Raw genomic sequence first — 21,074 nt, forward strand, 5'->3', positions numbered from 1 at the left:
TTAATTATCAATCGTTCAGTGCATAGGTGTTGATGTCAATCCTTTCCTATCTGGTGGAATACCTTCCACAGATGTTACCTTCCATTTCTTTTAATGTGGCACCTGTGATGCTTATTTACTCATCCCCAGTCGGCTGATGTGGTGGTTATGTGCTCAGTGGTATTTCTCTGTGAAGCAATACGGCATTAATATCTCCATTTCATCCCAGAAGATCAGGCAGCAGACACTGCTGAATTAGACTGTCACAGCAGCAAATGGAGAATGCAATATCAACACTCACTCACAGCTTGCTTGTCTTGCATGAGTGTCCTACAGCGTGACTGAAAGATAAGAGGGTGAGCGACAGAGGAAAAATGGAAGAGAGGCCACATTCTAGAATATATATAATTACTTTAATGATCACTCGGTGCCAATCGATAATCACAGGGGTGGTCTGTCGAAAGTCAAAGCACACTGCAACGTAAGCATCATCTTGCAAGTGAATACTCAAGAGTTCAGTAGGACATACAGTATATAATACACACATTTAATATGCATTTACAGCCTTATGCATAACATCAGTCTTACAAGGTTCCAGACCAGAAATGTACAATAACTTGGAATCCTACACATTACCGGTCAAGAACCTGCAGTCAAGATAGAGGGTTGTGAAAGCTGCCCAGGCCCACCCAGAAATACTGAACAAGAAGTCTTTCTTGTTGATCCATTGTTCAGAAAGTCTGGACTGAGGAGTATCAGTCTGGTGTTGGACAGATACTGAAAGTCCCATTTTAGTCAGTGGAGGTGGATGGGTGGTTCCATCAGTAAAGGCTGCTGAGGGGAGGACGGCTCATAATGCCTGGATCGGAGCAAATGGAATGGCATTAAACACATGGAAACCATGCGTTTGATGTATTTGAGACCATTCCCCTTAATAAGCTCCAGCCATTACCACAAGCCCCCCCCCCCCCCCCCCTCAATTAAGGTGCCACCAACCTCCTGTGAGTTCCATCTAGGTGAAGAGTATGGTTGAAGCCATGTTGCAGAGGCCTACTGTGGAGTCACTGGTGCTTGTGTTGGTGTCTCTTCTCCTGGTGTCTGTGTTTCGCCAGGTGCATCTGTCTGCAGTTCCGCCAGCATGTCAGTCAGCTTCATGCCCAACACTGGATCCCTGGTCTCTGACGCCACCTGCAGGTCAACAGGCAAAAGTGCAGCCATTCTGTTACAAACAGGACTCATGTTTGTAAGTGATTAGTATATACACTATACAGTACCAGTCAAAAGTTGACAGCCCTACTCCTACTTCCTGGGTTTTTCTTTATTTCTACATTGTAGAATAATAGTGAAGACATCAAAACTATGAAATAACACATGGAATCATGTAGTAACCAAAAACTATTTATATTTGAGATTCTTCAAAGTAGCCACCCTTTGCCTTGACAGATTTTAACACTCGTGGCATTCTCTCAACAAGCTTCATGAGGTGCATTTCAATTAACAGGTGTGCCTTGTTAAAAGTTAATTTGTGGAATGTCTTTCCTTAATGCTTTTGAGCCAATCAGTTGTGTTGTGACAAGGAGGGGTGTTATACAGAAGATTTGGTAAAAGACCAAGTCCATATTATGGCAAGAAAAGCTCAAATAAGCAAAGAGAAATGACAGTCCATCATTACTTTAAGACATGAAGGTCAGTCAATCTGTAAAATTTCAAGTTTCTTCAAGTGCAGTCGCAAAAACCATCAAGCGCTATGATGAAACTGGCTCTCATGTTGACCGCCACAGGAAAGGAAGATCCAGAGTTACCTCTGCTGCAGAGGATACGTTCATTGGAGTTACGTCTCAGAAATTGCAGCCCAAATAAATGCTTCAAGTAACAGACGTCTCAACATCAACTGTTCAGAGACTGCGTGAATCAGGCCTTCATGGTCGAATTGCTGCAAAGAAACCACTACTAAAGGACACCAATAAGAAGAGACTTGCTTGGGCCAAGAAACACAAGTAATGGACATTAGACACGTGGAAATCTGTCCTTAGGTCTGATGAGTCCAAATTTGAGATTTATGGTTCCAACTGCCATGTCTTTGTTTGACGCAGAGTAGGTGAACAGATTATCTACGCATGGGTGGCTCCCACCGTGAACCATTGAGGAGGATGTGTGATGGTGCTTTGCTGGTGACACTGTCAGGGATTTATTTAGAATTCAAGGCACACTTAACCAACATGACTACAACAGCATTCTGCAGCAATACGCCGTCCCATCTGGTTTGCGCTTAGTGGGACTATCATTTGTTTTTCAACAGGACAATGACCCAACACTTCCATACTGTGTAAGGGCTATTTGACCAAGAAGGAGAGTGATGGAGTGCTGCATCAGACAACCTGGCATTCACAATCACCCAACCTTAACCCAATTGAGATGGTTTGTGATGAGTTCAACCACAGAGTGAAAGAAAAGCAGGCAACAAGTGTTTAGCATATGTGGGAACTTCTTCAATACTTTTGGAAAAGCATTCCAGGTGAAGCTGGTTGAGAGAATGCCAAGCGTGTACACCGCTGCCATCAAGGCAAAGGGTGGCTACTTTGAAGAATCTCAAATACATTGATTTGTTTAACACTTTTTTTTGGTTACTACATGATTCCATGTGTGTTATTTCATAGTTTTGATGTCTTCACTATTATTCGACAATGTAGAAAATAGTAAAAAAATTAAGAAATACCCTTGAACGAGTAGGTGTTTCCAAACTTTTGACTGTTACTGTATATGCAAAAGTTTTTGGACAACACTTCAAATTAGTAGATTTGACTATTTCAGCCACACCTGTTGCTGTATAAAATTGAGCACCAGCCATGCAATCTCCATAGACAAACATTGGCAGTAGAATGGCCTTACTGAAGAGCTCAGTGACTTTCAACGTGGCACCGTCATAGAACATCACCTTTCCAACAAGTTAGTTCGTCACATTTCTGCCCTGCTAGAGCAGCCACGGTCAACTGTAAGTGCGGTTATTGTGAAGTGGAAACGTCTAGGAACAACAACGGCTCAGCTGCGAAGTGGTAGGCCACACAAGCTCATGGAACAGGGCCGCCGAGTGCTGAAGCGCGTAAAAATCGTCTGTCCTCAGTTGCAACACTCCCTACCGAGTTCCAAACTGTCTCTGGAAACAACATCAGCACAACTGTTAGTTGGGACCTTAATGAAATGGGTTTCCATGGCCGAGCAGCCACACACAAGCCTAAGATCACCATGGGCAATGCCAAGTGTCAGCTGGAGTGGTGTAAAGCTCACCGCCATTGGACTCTGAAGCAGTGGAAACGTGTTCTCTGGAGTGATGAATCACGCCTCACCATCTGGCAGACCGACGGACGAATACGGGTTTGGTGGATGCCAGGAGAATGCTACCTGCCCCAATGCATAGTACCAACTGTACTGGGGCTGTTTTTCATGGTTCGGGCTAGGCCCCTTAGTTCCAGTGAAGGGAAATGTTAACGCTACAGCATACAATGACATTCTAGATGATTCTGTGCTTTCAACTTTGTGGCTACAGTTTGGGGAAGGCCCTATCCTGTTTCAGCATGACAATGCCCCGGTGTACAAAGCGAGATCTATACAGAATTGGTTTGTCGAGATCGGTGTGGAAGAACTTGACTGGACAGCAGAGCCCTGACCTCAATCCCACCCAACACTTTTGGGATGAATTGGAACACCGACTGTGAGCCAGGCCTAATCGCCCAACATCAGAGCCCAACCTCACTAATGCTCTTGTAGCTGAATGGAAGCAAGTCCCCGCAGCAATGTTCCAACATCTAGTGGAAAGCATTTAATACTCCATATTACTGCCCATGATTTTGGAATGAGATGTTCGACGAGTAGGTGTCCACATACTTTGGGTCATGTAGTATGTCTGTTTAGAGTATTTGGAAAACAGGCAGCCAGCATTAAAATGATTGAGTTGTATCATTTGAACAGTCTACTCACCGCAGGTCCACCCCTCCTCCTTAATACTAAGCCCTCAGCAAGGAGAGCTTTCCCAGTCTCCTCAAACAGGGACTGTTTCTCCAGCTCTCCCCAACTCTCTAACTCTGTATACTTCTCCACAAACCTACACAAAGGAAGAAAAAAAACAGGATTCCTCATACAATGCTGTATCCTAAAACTTGACGAACCTATGATCAATGTGATATATTGCCCATACCTTTGGCATGTTGAAACAAAGTTGGATTTAGTGAGATCAAAAGCTCTGGGCCCTGTTCCATACACCTCATAGAATTTCCTGGAACAGAGACCGATGCTGATCAACACATTCCTAACAGCTGTGAATGGCAGTAAAAAGCTTAAGGCAACCCGTTTAATTAGCTTACGCTCTGATTTCATCCTCTCTGTAGAAGATGTCAGGCACAGCCTCTTCTTTCTTCCCATAGATCTTGGCCACTGGTCTGACATAAAGTGGGTCTTTCTTGGGTGGAAAGGCCTTGTATACATCATACCAAATGGGCTTGTCAGACTGTTTGACAACTCCAGAACGCATAAGATCTCTGACTCTGAAAATGAAACCAGTGAGTCACAAGCAAAAATTTAAACAATGGAGCAAATGCATTCTCAATTTCACATGCAACGAGCTAGACTACCTAGCTAACGTTAGAATGTATATTATGCGGAACCATAGCCTTGATAGCATTGACTACCAGTTCAACATCAAATAAAAAATAGCATTGACTACCAGCTCCAACATCAAATAAAATTGTATCTAGTTAACCTTAGCTAGACAACTCTAAAGGGTAAAAAAAAACTAGATAGAATCCTCCAGTAACCTTGAATGACAGAAATTAAGCTGGCTAACGTTAGCTAGCTAGCAACACGACATTTTGACCTACCGCGTGAACACTGTTCCGAATTTTTCAAGTCGACTTCCAGCCATAATGGACTTGAATTTAACTACACTATGCGCGTAAAATGCAGCTATGTAATTATCCAGTAAACTCAAAGATCATAGTTAGCAAACACCAACTACAGGGCCTCTTTTCACGAGCATGGACGACCACCACTTCCGCAAGTTATTTCTGCAGGGATAATCTGCCCCGAAAGCGCATTGTAAAAACAGTGGGTGCGTTCCAGATCATCTACATTTTAAGCGCTGCAGGCACGGATATTCTTCTTCTATAATATCATGGCGGTCAGCAAACAATCATGTAAGTGCATGCCGCCACCTACTATGCTGGAATGTACGCTCAATCATGATCTGCTCAAATCTGAACTACCATGAAAATTAAATAAAAAACATAGAAATTCCTACTAACTTCTACCAGAAACACCAGCCCTGACATTAGGTCCACTTACTACAGGAGCAGCCATGGAAGCTCCATCATTCCACACTGTAGTTACACCAATCTGTCTTACAGCCTCTGCATACGATACATCATGACTAATTAAATATCTCTGAGCCTCTCTAGCCTCTCTCTCTGCACCTAACATCCACCACATGCTGCACTATGTTACCCCCACAATTACAACACTTCACCTTCACATTGCTCCCACATTCACCTTAATCATGTTCCTCTCCACACTTGGCATATATTTTCCTTCCTTTACATTGAACAGCTACATGTTCCATTCTTTGGCATTTAAAACACTTCAATGGGGATGGGACCAATTCTCTGACATTGCAACTAAGGAATCCTATCTGTACTTTCCCAGGCAGAAACTCCTCAAACCTCAGCATCACTGATAGGCTTTTACTTCTTTGACCTTCTTGCGGTCACTGATACTCTGAACCAGAGGCTTGCAAGAAGGCATCAACTACAATGATTATGTAATATTATTTTTATTCAAATTAATACTCACAATGAGTAAAACACATTCGGATTACAAGCATATTCCCATTATGTATAATTCAGATTCAACAATCCCACATTCTGTTATATTGTACAAACACTACATATACTTATCACCTATGCATCTATAATCTATCTTTAATATCATGACGTGAATGTAAATGTTATAATCATCTCTTTGAAATATACTTACAGTGCTTTAAAAAATAAAGTGAAAACAGTGAAATGGGGTACTTTTTCAAGCAGTGGGCCAAAGGATGGCTAGCTGGTTTGTTTGGGACCACCAACAGCTACAAACATGTTCCAAAGTGACAATCCTAATCTATCAACAAAAACAAAAACAGGGCATCACAAGCATAGAGGAAAATGCATGCTATGTGTAGATCTTTCTCCATTCCGATCACCTCACTTTTGAAACTGGGCTCCAAAAATGTCCTCATGGTACCTCTTCTGAATCTTCAAATAAAGAAACAAACATACAAACCATAAAAACATTGTAAAACAATGTCCACTTACTACAGTATTGGAACTAGATTAAAAGGATACATGCCATTCACATTAGTTTTCATATTAGTGATTGAGAGGAAAGGTGAACCAACCTTTAGTTGGGCCAGGTATTCTCCTGCCTGTGTGAGGGTAATGCCAAGCTGGCTGCTCAGAATCTCCTGTACTGCTAGAGTAACTCCCTGGGCCATGTTCACACCCCCGCACACGTAGAAGTGACCCTCCTTCTGGTGCAACACACTCAGTACCTCCCCTGCCATCTTCTCCCTCAGGACATCCTGGACATAGATCTGCGGACACACAGAGGTCAAAGGTTAGGAATAGGAGGCACAGTACAGGGAGATAGGAAAAATGCTACGCTTCAACCTTCACTTGAATCTCAAGCCAATCAGATTCAATCAAGCTTTTCAAGTGCTCACTCAGTACATTATTTATTTCCAAATGACAATGCAACAGTACCTTTGGGTGACCTGGCTGGCGGGAATATGTGGTTGTAACACTCTTCAGGACCCCTTGTCTTCTCATCTCCAGTGTCTCTTCTTTGTATAAATGGTCTGTCTCCAAACTCTGGCAGCCAAACACCAGGCTCATAGGACTTCCAGAGAACCCTGCCAAGACAAAACCATAGCCCTTAAGGTCAGAGATTTTGTATCAACAGACACACAAACAGACATACAGACACACACACACACTACCTGGGTGTTTCATGTCATGTAGCCGTTGTTGCCAGAAGCTTCGGAAGGGCGCAATGCCACTGCCAGCCCCCACCAGAATGACTGGAGTGCTGGGCTCTGCTGGGAGGTGGAACCCACCTGAATTGTAAACAATAACACAATCAGTTAGCTTCACTTGAAATAATAATCTCAATCAATTATACTGGGGATAGGCTACAACCAAGCATTTGGTACAATTGGAGAATGTACCAGCCTACTGACATACAGTATGCTACAGTACGTTCTATACCTGTAGATGAAACATGGTACCAGGTCTCCTTTCTTAATGGTATCCAGCCAGGTGCTGCAGACCCCGTGGTGAAGAGGACCCTGTCCATCTATCGGTAGTACAGAAAAATACAGTACAGTTACTTTCACAGCCAAGAGATAGCAGTTCAAATTCCTTTCAAAGCATTTGATAACTGATGTATTGTAATTTCTAAGTTGAGTCGCCCTGTCCTGTACCTTGGATAAGAATGTTTGCTAAGTGACCAAAATGTAAAATCTAATGTCCTATACCTTGTGTGTGATAGTTGAGCACTGTCAGAGTGAGATGTAGCTCATTGGGGTGGAGCTGAGGGGAGGAGCTGATGGAGTAGAGGCGGGGCTTGAGCAGGGGCAGCTCGCTGAGGAGGAAGGCTGCAGAGGGTTCTAAAGACGGGAACTCCTCCAGGACTTCCAGGAAGTTGGGAACACGGAACATCTTCCAGGTCGTGTACTCCTGAGAGTCCTGACGGCAAATTAAGACAGAAGCTAAATAACGAGAAAAATATCTGTTTATATTATTTTTTGGAAAGTGCATGGTTATATGTATGAAACATAGTATTTTCTTCAATTCTATACAATTCCAAAGGGTGGTAGGTTAAAGGCTTTTCTTTCATGATTTATCTCATTTTTATTTCAAGAGACAATAATGAACACTACAGTAGTCCTTGAGACAAACAGAAGTTACCTTTGCCAAGGTCAGCAGACGCTGGCAGTGCCCCTCCTGTCTTGCCAGCTGAGAGAGCTTGTGGAGGAGGTTCTGACAGGGGGGCGTGGTCACATCCAGGAAGTAGGTGAGCGCCTGAGACAAAGGGCATGCTGGGATGCGTCTGACAGTCTGCCAGTTTTTCTCATCATCTGTTGGGAAATAGAAATGCAGAGTCATTTTAACAGTGTCCATTTTTTGAAGATGATGTCTTCCTAAAAAAAAAAACTGATTTTACCGTGGTTACCTCAATCAGCACCATTATTACTGAATAGTGTTTTACCAAGGCAGGAGTCAGAGCGGTATTCCAGTCGTAGGCACTGGTTGGTTGGGGGTGTATGGGGAAGGAACTTTAGGATTCCAGCCACCAGTTGAGGGAGATTCCCTGGGAAAACACCAACATGGTCTCCTGGAGCAAAGTTCATGACCTCTGCACTTGTCTCCCTCTCCAGCTCCACCAGAATGGTGGACCGGCTAGAAACAAGAATGACAATGCTGAATTAAACCCTGTCAAAATTGAGTCCTGTCAAAAATGTTAAAAGTATTGCACCAATAACAATGCTAGTGGGTAAAAAAAATTGTGTGGCAGATGACAAGAAATTAACCTTGAATGGGGGCTCTGTAGATTCTGTCTCCTCTTCAGTTTCATGGGGAAGACAGTTTTAGAGTGAATGGCTGAAAGTGCTGCGAAAGAGAGGACAGTGAAAATCATCACGTACAACTGGCTGACTGAAATACAAGATTAGTTTATAATGCTTTATAGTGCTACACCAGTCCCTTGTCAAATGTCCATCCCCTGGCCCAGGTGTAGTACCTGTGATGTGGTCCTGGGAGCAGCTCTCCAGTGCTACGCGGTATCTCAGAGGGTCCCAGGCCTCGCAGAGTCGCTCTGCCCCAGGGAGCTGCAGACTCAGCTGTCCCTGGATGTTGAACTCCTTATAGGCATCCTGGAAGCAGAGAAAGCGTGCTTAGGCTCCATTATTAAATACACTATGTAGATCAATATGATATGCAAATGCTTATGAGATTAAAGATCATAACAGGTCTTTTTTGTAATGTTACTTGAGCATATAGTTCACACACCAGGAGTATGTTAATATGTATATTATAAAATACACTGCAAAAATGATCGTCAACACGTAGCTAAGATCCACTTTTAAGCCAGAGAGCCATCCTTCCTTGTCTGCCTACCTTGAGAGCGGTGAGAGCCCAGGCAGAGAAGGCCTCCTCCTGTCCGTTCAGTTCATCCCCCTCTCCAGTGGGCGTCACCCGCTCTGCCCCCAGCTCCTCCAGCTTGGCATCCACGGCATGGGCGAACGCACAGAACTGTGGGTACATCCTCGAGCCCAGTCCAAACACACAGTACCTGGGGGAGGAGAGGGGAGATATGACCAGTTTCAAAACCAAAGAGAGGCGACAGAGACTGTAGTCAAGCCGCCACTTCATCAAATTAGTACATCTTAAAGACATGTACATCACAGGAGGTTGGTAGCACCTAATTGGGGAGGACGGGCTTGTGGTAATGGCTGGAGCAGAATCAGTGGAATGGTATGAAATACATGGTTTCCATGTGTTTGATGCCATTCCATTCGCTCCATTCCAGACAATATTATGAGCTCCCCTCAGCAACCTCCACTAATGTACATGTACAGCACAGTACGGAGAGGGCAATGCAGAGAGAAATGCTTGAGATACTACTTACCTTAACTTGTTCCTGAGATACTGCAAGGAGAAAAGCTGCTTCTTGAAACTCTAGAGAAATAAATATTAACATGTGGTGAATATTTAGACATTACATTTTATAAATGTGGGGGAAAATATTATTGTTAATATCTTCAAAATACAGAAACACACCTCTCCATTTCCAGGGGAGTCTCCATTCCCAAAGGTGCTTGTTACCACAACCAGAAGGCTCTCCTGTTCCATGTCACTGAAGTTATAGTCCTCCATACAGAGCAACTTTGAAGATATACAGAGCAGCTTTAGTTAACTTTGTAATTGTACAACCATTGTACAAGCACATCTACTAGCTAGCTAACTCCCCATTGCTTGTTCTGTAAATGAACTCTAAATGAGCTCAATATAGTCCTCACATACATTTAGGTTCCAATTAAACTAGAGTTTTACATTGATTCACAGTGCTTAACACACACAAATGCCCTGAAGCATATTAGCCTGAGGCAGTAGGCCCCCTATCATCCTTCATAGAGATGAGATGGATCTCCTACCCTGCAGTTGAAGGCACAGTTTAGCATGGAGTTCAGTCTCTGGGCCAATGTCTGTGATTTCCCTGTTTCAGTAGCGTACAGGACAGTGCAACGCACCCTGTTAGCCAGCACTCTGCTCATAAGGGTTGAAGAAAAGAGCGCCGCCCTACAGGAGGGAACCAGCCATGAATGATAATACTTTGTAATGCATTATGAGCATGGTTTAGCTCAACCTCAACCATTATGTGCATTTATAGCTATGTCAATAATATGATTAGGACTGCATTCTAATTTATAACGCATCATGACTGTGTTCATAAAGCATTAAAGATATGGGTGTCATAGTCCATGTAAGATTACCTGGCCACCGCTTTGAAGCTGATCTGTTGCTTCCTCAGGCACTTCTCCCCATTTCTCCAGACATGGGTCGTCCAGGGGTCAGGCTTCAAACAACAACAACAACAACAGTTACAGATGATCATTCAGCAACTGCCCTGTTGCCCTGGTGGAGCTTAACCAGTTGAATGACATAACCTATATACTATGCACAGTACAAGATGGTGTCTCAGTATCTACCTGGTAGTAGAAGAAGGGAGAGAGGATGTAGTTGACCATCTCCTGGTGGAAGACGGGGGTGAGGGAGCCAGACATGGGAGGAACCAGCCAGGCCCAGTCTGCAGGGCAGCCGCCACGCAGCCGGAACTCTGTCTCCATGTGCTTCATGAAGGACTCGGCTGCAGAGTGGTGGTCTGTGATGGTCACCTTGTTCTTCTGCAGCGTACAGAAATGAGACAAAAGGAGTACATTTATCCCAAGGAAAACTCCAGTTGATGGCTGAACAGTTGTAGCATCCTCTGGCTAAATATTATGGGATGGAAGTATCTTATTTTAAATTGTAGGTATTAAAAAAACAAATTATGTAACATAACAACAACAGCAACAACAACAACATAACTTGGGATATCTACTGGGAAAAACATGCCTTTGGATTGGTCCTGTATACATGAAAACCATAGGTTACCTGGAAACTGTATATGACTGCAACATTGATGGTCACCAAGGCCTGGTCCTTCCACAGTGAGGACAGCTTGTGTGTCTCCAGGCCCATCCTGCGACCAACTTCCTGTACGGACGCCAAAACATCTACAATCATTGCATCATTATCAACTCAGCCAGGGTTGTGTTGCAGAGGTATGAAACAAGAAAAAAAGAAATTAAACAGAAAATTATGTTTTTGGTTATTCCAAACGAGGTTTCCTCCTCCATTTCAAAACATGCCCTACTCCTGCTGAGCACGACCCTGTGCTGTAGCCATGGTGAGTACCTGTGAAAGTGAGCCTTACCTCCAAGACGTTATAACGCTGATAGTCACAGAAATCCCTCACACCAATTTCAGTGCCCATGTACCAGCCATTAAAGGGACAGGCTGTGAATTCAAGTCCACCAATCTCCAGCAGCATGTTGGACACCGCAGGCACAGCATACCACTTCAGTCCAAGGTCTTGGAACCACTTATACCTAATGAGGAAAGATCAACACAATATATCTGATAATAATATATAAAAGAGCATGCCCAAAAACACCACCACTAGCATAGATGTGATTAGTTTCTATAGTGAATCATTCAGTCCTCAATGTGACACCTTTTTCATACAGAATGAGTTACGCACACACACAGTTGACGTGCTCACTCTACCAAAGGTGCTTGAAACACTTGACTCAACTCAGTATTGTGTCCAGTGAAACGAATGAAGGACCACTTTGGAGTGGTTAGACATTTAAATAAAAGAAAAGGCTGCAGGTCATTGGGCCCTCCTAGACCTGGCTTTGGGAAACGATTTGGAGAAAGGAATGTGCTGCGTAGTTAACTTCTATAGAGCTCTTCACTCTCTCCTATTCAGCTCTGTTCCTCAAGAGCTCCAGACGGAGGACTTTAAAACCTTTTTTATAGTTCAAGCTCTTGAGCGACTGGGGGCAATGGTTGGATTTTACCCAGGCAGCTACATAAAACATTGATTTAATTAGATAACTCCTACTTAAAAACATCACCATGGCTATGGAGGCCCGATGATCTGAATACTATGTGTCTCTGATGAATCAAATCAATGGCAAATCTAGTATGTCACTCACTGAGGGTGTTCCATGGGAACCTCCAGGATCAGGTGTGGAGGGATTTCATAAAGGTCTGGGTCCTCCCCGTTGACCTGCAGGACTAGTGGCAATACATCGAAGAGGCCGTACTGAGGTTTCCATCCAAGCTGGATACAGATCTTTAAGAACACAGCACAAAAGTAACAGCAACTTTAAAAATGTATATTTTCAAACAAGCACATACAGTATGTGAACCTGTTTGAATGCGTGTTATTGAAATAGCTGGGTGGATCCTGGTGGCTATAGCTACTTTATATAGTACCTCAGTGAATTCTACACTGGATGGGTCTCCCTGGATACTGCCATCAGGCATCTGGTAACCTGCATACTTCACCAACTGGCTGTTCCACACCCGGAAGTCTTGCATGTCTCCCTTTCTCAGAGGGAAGACGGTAATCGCAGACCTGAAATAAATAAGACACAAGAAAGAATAAGATATGTAATAACAGACAAACTGAAATACTCATGGAAGGAGCTTGTGAAACTGGCCCATAACAGAGTGAATGTCCTACAGCAGGGTTCCCCAATAGGCGGCCCTTTGGCAATTTTATTTCCAGAGAAAAAAAATAACAAATTGCCTAATAATTTAGTTTTTGACATAAAATACTAAAATCTAGGAAATCAGCTCAAAGTGATTTTAATTAAAAAACATACGCAATATGCCTCTCCCCCGTATGGGGGGGGGGAGGGGGGGGGGGTAGTTAGGAAGAGTCTAAGGGCCTGTGACTGACAGGGGCCCTAAAAAGGATTAGAACATTAGGTACATTTTTTTCAATATTAAATTATTAACCTATCATCATTAAAATATTATTTTACTTACAATGTACTAATAAAAGTAACGGTCTCTTTTTCTTTTCTTGTTTTTGGCAAAAAGTAAACATCCAGAGAGCCTCTGTATTGCCCCCCCCAAAACGAAAAGAAAGAAAAGAAAGACAGGAGAGAGAAAAGAAAGGGCGACAGTATGTCACCCAATTTTTCACAAAGGAAGGTGGGTGTAGTCCGTGAGTGGTGGAAATTAACCTGATAGCTTAGTCCATAGTGAAATAGGCTGTAGTGTTTACATTTCGCTCCTCTTTTAGCCAACATTTAATCAAGGCAGGCAAACGTTTAGCAAGCTATTCATAATAAATCAGTTGTCCCTCCCCCTGCCTGGTGCCAGGCCCAACAGATGCAGCTTCAGGCTCAGCAGCCTTGTCTCCCCATCCCCATATCCCTGAACCAGCCCTACTCCCAACTGAAGAAGGAGGTGAGCAGCATTGTGTTGAATGACATGTCAGTTGGCATAATTGCAGGTACTGCAATGCATTGAAACAGTAATGTGATTCTCCAGTCAGGAAAAATGGAAGAGATGCAGGCTCTTAGAGATGGATGGGAGTCTCTCCTGTCTGAGGCAACACTGATTGCTATGCAAATGGGTGTTGCACCTCAATTTAGCAAGGAACACAGCCGCCAGAGGAAAAGGAAGAGATTCCATGATGAGACCTCTCAAGAGACAGCTCAGGACAGTGCAGCAACGGTGTTTCAGAACACAGTGTTTTTTTACTGCTATGGACAACATCATAAGTGAATTGGACACTAGGTTCCACACCACTGCAGAAATTGTAGAATACTTTTCTGCTGTTCTGAAAGTTGGGCAGATTAGTGAGGATAAAGTCCCTTCTGTGTGCCAACCACTGATCATGAAGTATTCCAGAGATCTTTCACCTGAGTTTCAAAATGAAGTAAGACACCTGAACACTGTATATGCTGCCACTTTCCCCCCTAACTTGTCCCCTCTTGGTCTCCTGAATGCAATTTGTAAGATGCAGCTGCAAAGCATTTTTGGAGAAGTGTGCATTGCTTTACATATATTTTGCACACTGCCTGTGACTGTTGCTGGTGACGCGAGAGCTTTCAGTAAGCTAAAACTGATAAAAGCAAGAAGGCTCGGCGCTGGGTTCTTGGTGAGTAAGGCTGAGCAAGGGCCAGTGATAACTGTTAAATGTCATGGCTATGGATATTGGGTCACTACACACATGATGCCCACAGACTGAGAACAAGATATATCTCAAAGGAATGGCTGGATTGCCATAAAATTTGTTGTGCACAATCAAGACCAAGTGGAAGAAACCTATTGATTTAGTGACTACCTGACCTTTCCTCTAGCGCCACCTTCAGGCCATTTTCATTTCCATTTTGTTTTCCATTTCCACTTTTACAGCTGCTTATTTTCTAGTTGGTATGTATACTTAGTTAGAAAAATTGGCTGATGATTTTATTATTTTATTTGTTATATCATTCTATAGATGATAATGTTAATTTATTTTAATTGAAGAGGTTAATGTATATTTAAGTTATATTAATTTTAAGTTATAAGAGAATTTTCCATTCAAGAATTTTACCATTAAAATTACATTTAGACTGTAAAAGATTTCTTATAGACGGGTGTTTCAGTTGTTTGGTCTTTTTGATTTATTTATTTTATTTCACTTTTATATAACCAGGTAGGCTAGTTGAGAACAAGTTCTCATTTATAACTGCAACCTGGCCAAGATAATGGCCTATCAATAATCAGATCAGTAGCATGAACAGGCCAACCAGATCAGTAACATCATTTGCATGACCATACCAACTTCATCCCCAGGCTGGATGGGCGAGATGCCCAAAACCCTGCCCCCCTCCCCTTTATGATGGAGCACATCACCTGAGGTATGCCTAATTTAATCTGGTTAGGTTCCAACACATTGTTTAGCAATCCCCATTTTAGAACAACAACATTGCATTCACACAGATCAATATGCAGTGTACAAACTATTTATAACTATGTTCCGGCCCCCGACCATCCCTTCAAGGAAAAATCAGCCTATAGCTGAATGTAATTGTGGATCCCTGACCTACAGTATTGTTCTCACGGAGTAAAGGGTTGAAGGTCCAAGTCAAGTGCAATAAATAACGCATGAGACAGGAGTATTAGTAGAATTACTTTTACATTGGTGCATTTACATTTTAGTATTTTAGCAGACGTTGTTATCCAGAGCGACTAACAGTTAGTGAGTGATTTACAGTTAGTGGGACAAATCTGTAGTTTACATTTGACACATTTCTAACTTCATACAGGGTTGATCCTTACTCAGAGTTTTCTGCCCTCTGCCTCATTACCTCATACTTCTCTATCCTTTCCTGTTTCACAAAGAATGCTGCAGTAGTTAGGCTACCTCAGAAAGTAGGGCTGTTGGTCACCTAGGCCTAGATTCAGTCTGTGTCGAAGCGTGATTTAAATCGAAAGGCAATCTTCCCGCATTCGCAGAGACTGCATTCACGTAAACACTGCATATGATCTCTCAATTGAAAATTACCTTATAGTTTCAATCGCGCTATAACGCAGATGTTTGGATTGAAACTAGTCCCTGCTCTTTGTCCCAACTCTTTGTTTACCTTATGCTTCCTCCATTTGTGGCAAACTGTAAGTGTTCGCACAGAGACTTGAACATATCCTGAGTAGTCTTGCACTTTCTGGCATCAAACACCTGCAGAACAAATCAAGAAACATGTTGGTGAGTATTGGTTAAGTGGGACACCTAGCAAAGCTTTATATGTGTACAATAACATAACAAAAAAGCAATGCCTGTGTGTTAGTGAGGAAGTATGTGATGATAAAAAATGTATTCAATGGGCGTGACGTCATTGTGGGCGTGGCATCCCGTGTAATGACATGTCTCTAAAGTCATAATGGTAAGTAAAATGACATAGGCTTCTGAGATAAATAATGTTAAGCTTATAAAAAATTAAGAAAGGATATTCAGCTTTTCATTACAACATATTTTGTAAATGTAAATCAAAATGACTGTAAATGGTTATTTTACTACTCACCTTTTTAGAATATTTGCCTACTGCCAAACTGGGACACCCTGTTACTGTCAAACTGGGACACTCTAGGCCATTTTAAGGCATTATGAAATACATGTTGTTTTCTTAACAGAAATACATTTTCTAAATAGGATCAAATGTTCAATTACATTTTCCTCAAATCTGCTATCATCTAGCTTGCAAGCAAAAGCTATCATTGCTGCATTTTACTTGGAAAGATATTACCTAACCAACATAAAAAATCCTAGCTAGCTATATTCATAACCATACAACTAATATGATGACTAAAAAAGTGTATTTTACTGACGCTGGTGAAAATAAAACAGTCATTAACATGTTTGAGGGGTGAGGTCTTAATGGTTTCATTCTACAAAATGTCCACTAGAGTGTAGTTTGAAGCTGGTGTACAAAACCGAAAGTAAAAGACAAAAAGAAGACAAAAAAAGAACTGGAAACATTACAATAGCGCACATAGAACAGATCTACCACTTCTTAGACTTGCTTTCAGGTAGAATGATGGATCTATAACTCACATTTCTATGTGAATTTGGTCGGGTTGCCCAAAAAGTTACATATTGCCACTTTAATGTTCCACAAAATTACATAAAGAATGTTTTAATACATTTCATTTGTAAGAATAATTGAAGTTTATTATAAAAATATAGAAATTTCTCATATACTCTAATTTAGCTTTCTTTACAATAAAGAATGAAGTGTCCCACTTTGACTATCAAGGTGTCCCAATTTGCCAGTATCTACAGAAAAAATGTGGTCTCAGGACAATTTGTGTTTGAAGAAGAGCCATCCATCCTGTGTTATATTGTTTGGGTAGACTGGAATGAAAACAATGCCTTCTAATAATTTTTATTGAATATGTTATTAGTTATTGGTGGTTTTTAGATAAACTACTAATGCCATGTTTTAGTCCGCTGGAGAAAGCGAGTCGTGCTCGCTGGGCTACATCAGGCTGTTAGGGACGCAGTGGGACATTTGAAGCAGAGGTCTTAATAGTTGGATTGGAAACGTTCTTTGACAGTTTCTGATTACTGTTGCTGGGTTTTATAGTTTAGGTAACACCAGTTAATTTGAGCATTAAGTTAATGTATTCTAACATTATAATCTGTTTCCATTACGTGGAACAATGTCCAGTCATTAAAGTGGATTGCAGTTTGAGTTTGAGTTTATTTTATTTTTACAGTCACAGTGGACATTAATTAACGTTTCAGTTAAAAGTGCCGGTTTTAGCCAGAGGGCTAATTTTCAACTGCAGTCCCTGGGCAGGTTATTAAAAACAATTACAATAACAATACAGACAATCAATGAGCAGTGAGCATACGCAGAGCGACATAGAACAAGTAACACGTAGCACGCAAAAAGCAACTAAACAAAATACATAAAAGTGTTTCCACACTTTACCAGCTACAGACAACATGGAAAGCATACCAAGGTCTATACCATGGTCCAAACATACCAAGACAGTAGTGAAGAAGGCACGACAAAACCTTTTCCCCAACAGGAGACTGAAGAGATTTGGCATGGGTCCTCAGATCCTCAAAAGGTTCAACAGCTGCACCATCGAGAGCATCCTGACGGCTGCATCATCGCCTGGTATGGCAACTGCTCGGCATCTAACCGTAAGGCTACATAGGATAGTGTGAACGGCCCAGTACATCACTGCGGCCAAGCTTCCTGCTATCCAGGACCTATATAATAGGCGGTGTCATAGGAAAGGCCATAAAATTGTCAGAGACTCCTGTCACCCAAGTTATAGACTTTTTTCTTTGCTACCGCACGACAAGTGGTACCAGAGCGCCAAGTCTAGGACCAAAAGGCTAGCTCAACAGCTTCTACCCCCAAGCCATAAGACTGCTGAACAAATTAATAAAATCACCCCCGAACAATTTACATTGACCCCCCCCTTTTGTACCCTGCTGCTACTCACTGTTTGTTTGTCATCTAAGCATAGTCACTTCACCCCCACCTACATGTACAGATTACCTCAACTAGCCTGTAACCCCGCACACTGACTCGGTACCCGTGCACCCTGTATATAGCCTCGTTATTGTTATTCCTGTTGTGTTACTTTTTATTATTACTTTTCATTTTAGTTTACTTGGTAAAAATGTTCTTAACTCTTCTTGAACTGCACTGTCGGTTAAGGGCTTTTAAGTAAGCATTTCACGGTAAAGTCTACACTTGTTGTATTCGGCGCATGTGACAAATAAAGTTTGATTTGATTTGATTTGAAAGCGGTAATACACAGCTAGGGAAATGTTCACTAGTCTGATTGGCCTCTAGTCATGGGAAGCTCTCACAGAGAAAGCAGATTGACTAAAGGTGCTTTTCCTTAAGGGAACTATACAGTCACCTCTCATAGCAGACCTTGTAGATCTGCTGCCATAGGTTTGGGTTTTCTGTTTAACAAAAGTACTGAGTGGAGGGGGAGCCAGGCCATTTAGGATCTTGAATACAAGACATGCGTCGGTGTATTGCACAAGATTTTTCCAACTCAGGAGCTCATGCTTCCTGAGGATGCAACAGTGATGATGGCTAATTGGGCTTCCAATCAAGCACCCTGAGAGCCTGTTTGTAGACAGACTGAATGGGCTTTAATGTTGTACAGCAAGCTTGGGCCCAACTAGTCAAGCAGTATGTTAAGTGGGGGAGTATCATAGATTTGAAGTACAGTTTTGCTTCCTCTGTAGTCAAACAATTTCGTATATATCGGAAATTAGCTAGGTTGAATTTGGTTATTTGAGTTACCTTTTTCACCTGCTTTTTAAAAGAGAGGTTGGAGTCAAATATGATGCCAAGGTACTTAAAATCGGATACCAGCTGGAGCTTCTCCCCTGACACATAGACATCTGGCTCAGTGGCATCAGTTGCCCTCTTTGTGAGGAACATGCAGACTGGATTTTTAACATTGAGACGTGAACATGAGTCACTGAGCAACTTTGTAACCTGGACCATTACAGTAGTGAGTTCTTGTGCAGCTTGTTGTTTGCTCTTTGCATGCACATACACTACCGTTCAAAAGTTTGGGGTCACTTAGAAATGTCCTTGTTTTCCATGAAACATACATGAAATGAGTTGCAAAATGAATAGGAAATATAGTCAAGATGTTGACAAGGTTCTAAATAATGATTTTTAATTGAAATAATAATTGTCCTTCAAACTTTGCTATCGTCAAAGAATCCTCCATTTGCAGCAATTACAGCATTGCAGACCTTTGGCATTCTAGTTGTCAATTTGTTGAGGTAATCTGAAGAGATTTCACCCCATGCTTCCTGAAGCACCTCCCACAAGTTGGATTCTGCTTGATGGGCACTTCTTACTTACCATATGGTCAAGTTGCTCCCACAACAGCTCAATAGGGTTGAGATCCGGTGATTGTGCTGGCCACTCCATTATAGACAGAATACCAGCTGACTGCTTCTTCCCTAAATAGTTCTTGCATAGTTTGGAGCTGTGCTTTGGGTCATTGTCCTGTTGTAGGAGGAAATTGGCTCCAATTAAGTGCCGTCCACGGGGTATGGCGTTGCAAAATGGAGTGATAGCCTTCCTTCTTCAAGATCCCTTTTACCCTGTGCAAATCTCCCACTTTACCACCACCAAAGCACCCCCAGACCATCACATTGCCTCCACCATGCTTGACAGATGGCGTCAAGCACTCCTCCAGCATCTTTTCATTTTTTCTGCGTCTCACGAATATTCTTCTTTGTGATCCAAACACCTCAAACTTAGATTTGTCTGTCCATAACACTTTTTTCCAGTCTTCCTCTGTCCAGTGTCTGTGTTCTTTTGCCCATCTTAATCTTTTCCTTTTATTGGCCAGTCTGAGATATGGCGTTTTCTTTGCAACTCTGCCTAGAAGGCCAGCATCCCGGAGTCGCCTCTTCACTGTTGACGTTGAGACTGGTGTTTTGCAGGTACTATTTAATGAAGCTGCCAGTTGAGGACTTGTGAGGCGTCTGTTTCTCAAACTAGACACTGTAATGTACTTGTCCTCTTGCTCAGTTGTGCACCGGGGCCTCCCACTCTCTTTTCTATTCTGGTTAGAGCCCGTTTGCGCTGTTCTGTGAAGGGAGTAGTACACAGCGTTGTACGAGATCTTCAGTTTCTTGGCAATTTCTCGCATGGAATAGCCTTCATTTCTCATAACAAGAATAGACTGATGAGTTTCAGAAGAAAGTTATTTGTTTCTGGCCATTTTGAGCCTGTAATCGAACCCACAAATGCTGATGCTCCAGATACGCAACAAGTCTAAAGAAGGCCAGTTGTATTGCTTCTTTAATCAGTTTTCAGCTGTGCTAACATAATTGCAAAAGGGTTTTCTAATGATCAATTAGCCTTTTAAAATGATAAACTTGGATTAGCTAACACAACTTGCCATTGGAACACAAGCCTATGTAGATATTCCATTAAAAATCAGCCGTTTACAACTACAATAGTCATTTACAACATTAACAATGTCTACACTGTATTTCTGATCAATTTGATGTTATTTTAATGGAACGGTAGTGCAGTGTAGTGGAGTTCTTAAGCTATTTAGAATGGTATCATGTTGGGGGTTAAGACAATGGGATGATTCTGTAAGGTGTTCCAGAAAGCATATTTTCATAAAGTGTCCCACTTTACCAATAATCATCCTCATCAATCATTAGGCTAACCTACACATAGAACATTACACATATGCCCATGTGCATGCATGAAAAACACATACAAGAATATAATAGATACTGATATTGATTCCTAATAGATAATGAGAAACGGAAATGTATCTTCTGCCTTGTAGTATGTTTTCTTACTTGTAAATTGGACCACTGAATCCTGCCGATGCATCTTGGGGCGTTCCTCCATGCTTGTCGAGCACCAA

The 21,074-nt window shown here is 42.1% G+C and overlaps 2 protein-coding genes across 5 annotated transcripts; both read right to left on the reverse strand.

Annotated features, from left to right (window-relative positions):
• Positions 1–370: 370 nt before the first annotated feature.
• LOC139548198 (small ribosomal subunit protein mS23-like) lies at positions 371–5,074 on the reverse strand. Of its 2 annotated transcripts, XM_071357702.1 has the most exons (6): positions 4,851–5,073; positions 4,338–4,517; positions 4,172–4,249; positions 3,955–4,078; positions 976–1,167; positions 371–838 (listed from the first exon to the last, which is right to left on the reverse strand). In XM_071357702.1, the coding sequence occupies exons 1-5, from the start codon at positions 4,892–4,894 to the stop codon at positions 1,030–1,032; spliced, it is 564 nt and encodes a 187-aa protein (XP_071213803.1). In that variant the 5' UTR covers positions 4,895–5,073; the 3' UTR covers positions 371–838; positions 976–1,029. The 2 variants fall into 2 exon arrangements, with proteins under 2 accessions (XP_071213803.1, XP_071213804.1); XM_071357703.1 differs by lacking the exon at positions 4,172–4,249 and having other exon boundaries at positions 4,851–5,074.
• Positions 5,075–5,781: 707 nt separating this feature from the next.
• On the reverse strand, positions 5,782–16,001 carry LOC139548187 (nitric oxide synthase, inducible-like). Of its 3 annotated transcripts, none has more exons than XM_071357667.1 (21): positions 15,767–16,001; positions 12,615–12,756; positions 12,332–12,471; positions 11,545–11,719; positions 11,223–11,324; positions 10,778–10,972; positions 10,562–10,644; positions 10,223–10,367; positions 9,849–9,953; positions 9,697–9,746; positions 9,186–9,360; positions 8,809–8,941; positions 8,600–8,678; positions 8,278–8,468; positions 7,977–8,146; positions 7,544–7,754; positions 7,275–7,362; positions 7,007–7,123; positions 6,771–6,919; positions 6,407–6,601; positions 5,782–6,263 (listed from the first exon to the last, which is right to left on the reverse strand). In XM_071357667.1, the coding sequence occupies exons 1-18, from the start codon at positions 15,820–15,822 to the stop codon at positions 7,021–7,023; spliced, it is 2,343 nt and encodes a 780-aa protein (XP_071213768.1). In that variant the 5' UTR covers positions 15,823–16,001; the 3' UTR covers positions 5,782–6,263; positions 6,407–6,601; positions 6,771–6,919; positions 7,007–7,020. The 3 variants fall into 3 exon arrangements, with proteins under 3 accessions (XP_071213768.1, XP_071213769.1, XP_071213770.1); XM_071357668.1 differs by having other exon boundaries at positions 15,688–15,773; XM_071357669.1 differs by lacking the exons at positions 5,782–6,263; positions 6,407–6,601; positions 6,771–6,919; positions 7,007–7,123; positions 7,275–7,362 and having other exon boundaries at positions 7,642–7,777.
• Positions 16,002–21,074: the final 5,073 nt, after the last annotated feature.

The sequence above is a fragment of the Salvelinus alpinus genome, chromosome 21 (genome assembly GCF_045679555.1).
Source record: "Salvelinus alpinus chromosome 21, SLU_Salpinus.1, whole genome shotgun sequence".
Classification (NCBI taxonomy): Eukaryota; Metazoa; Chordata; class Actinopteri; order Salmoniformes; family Salmonidae; genus Salvelinus; species Salvelinus alpinus.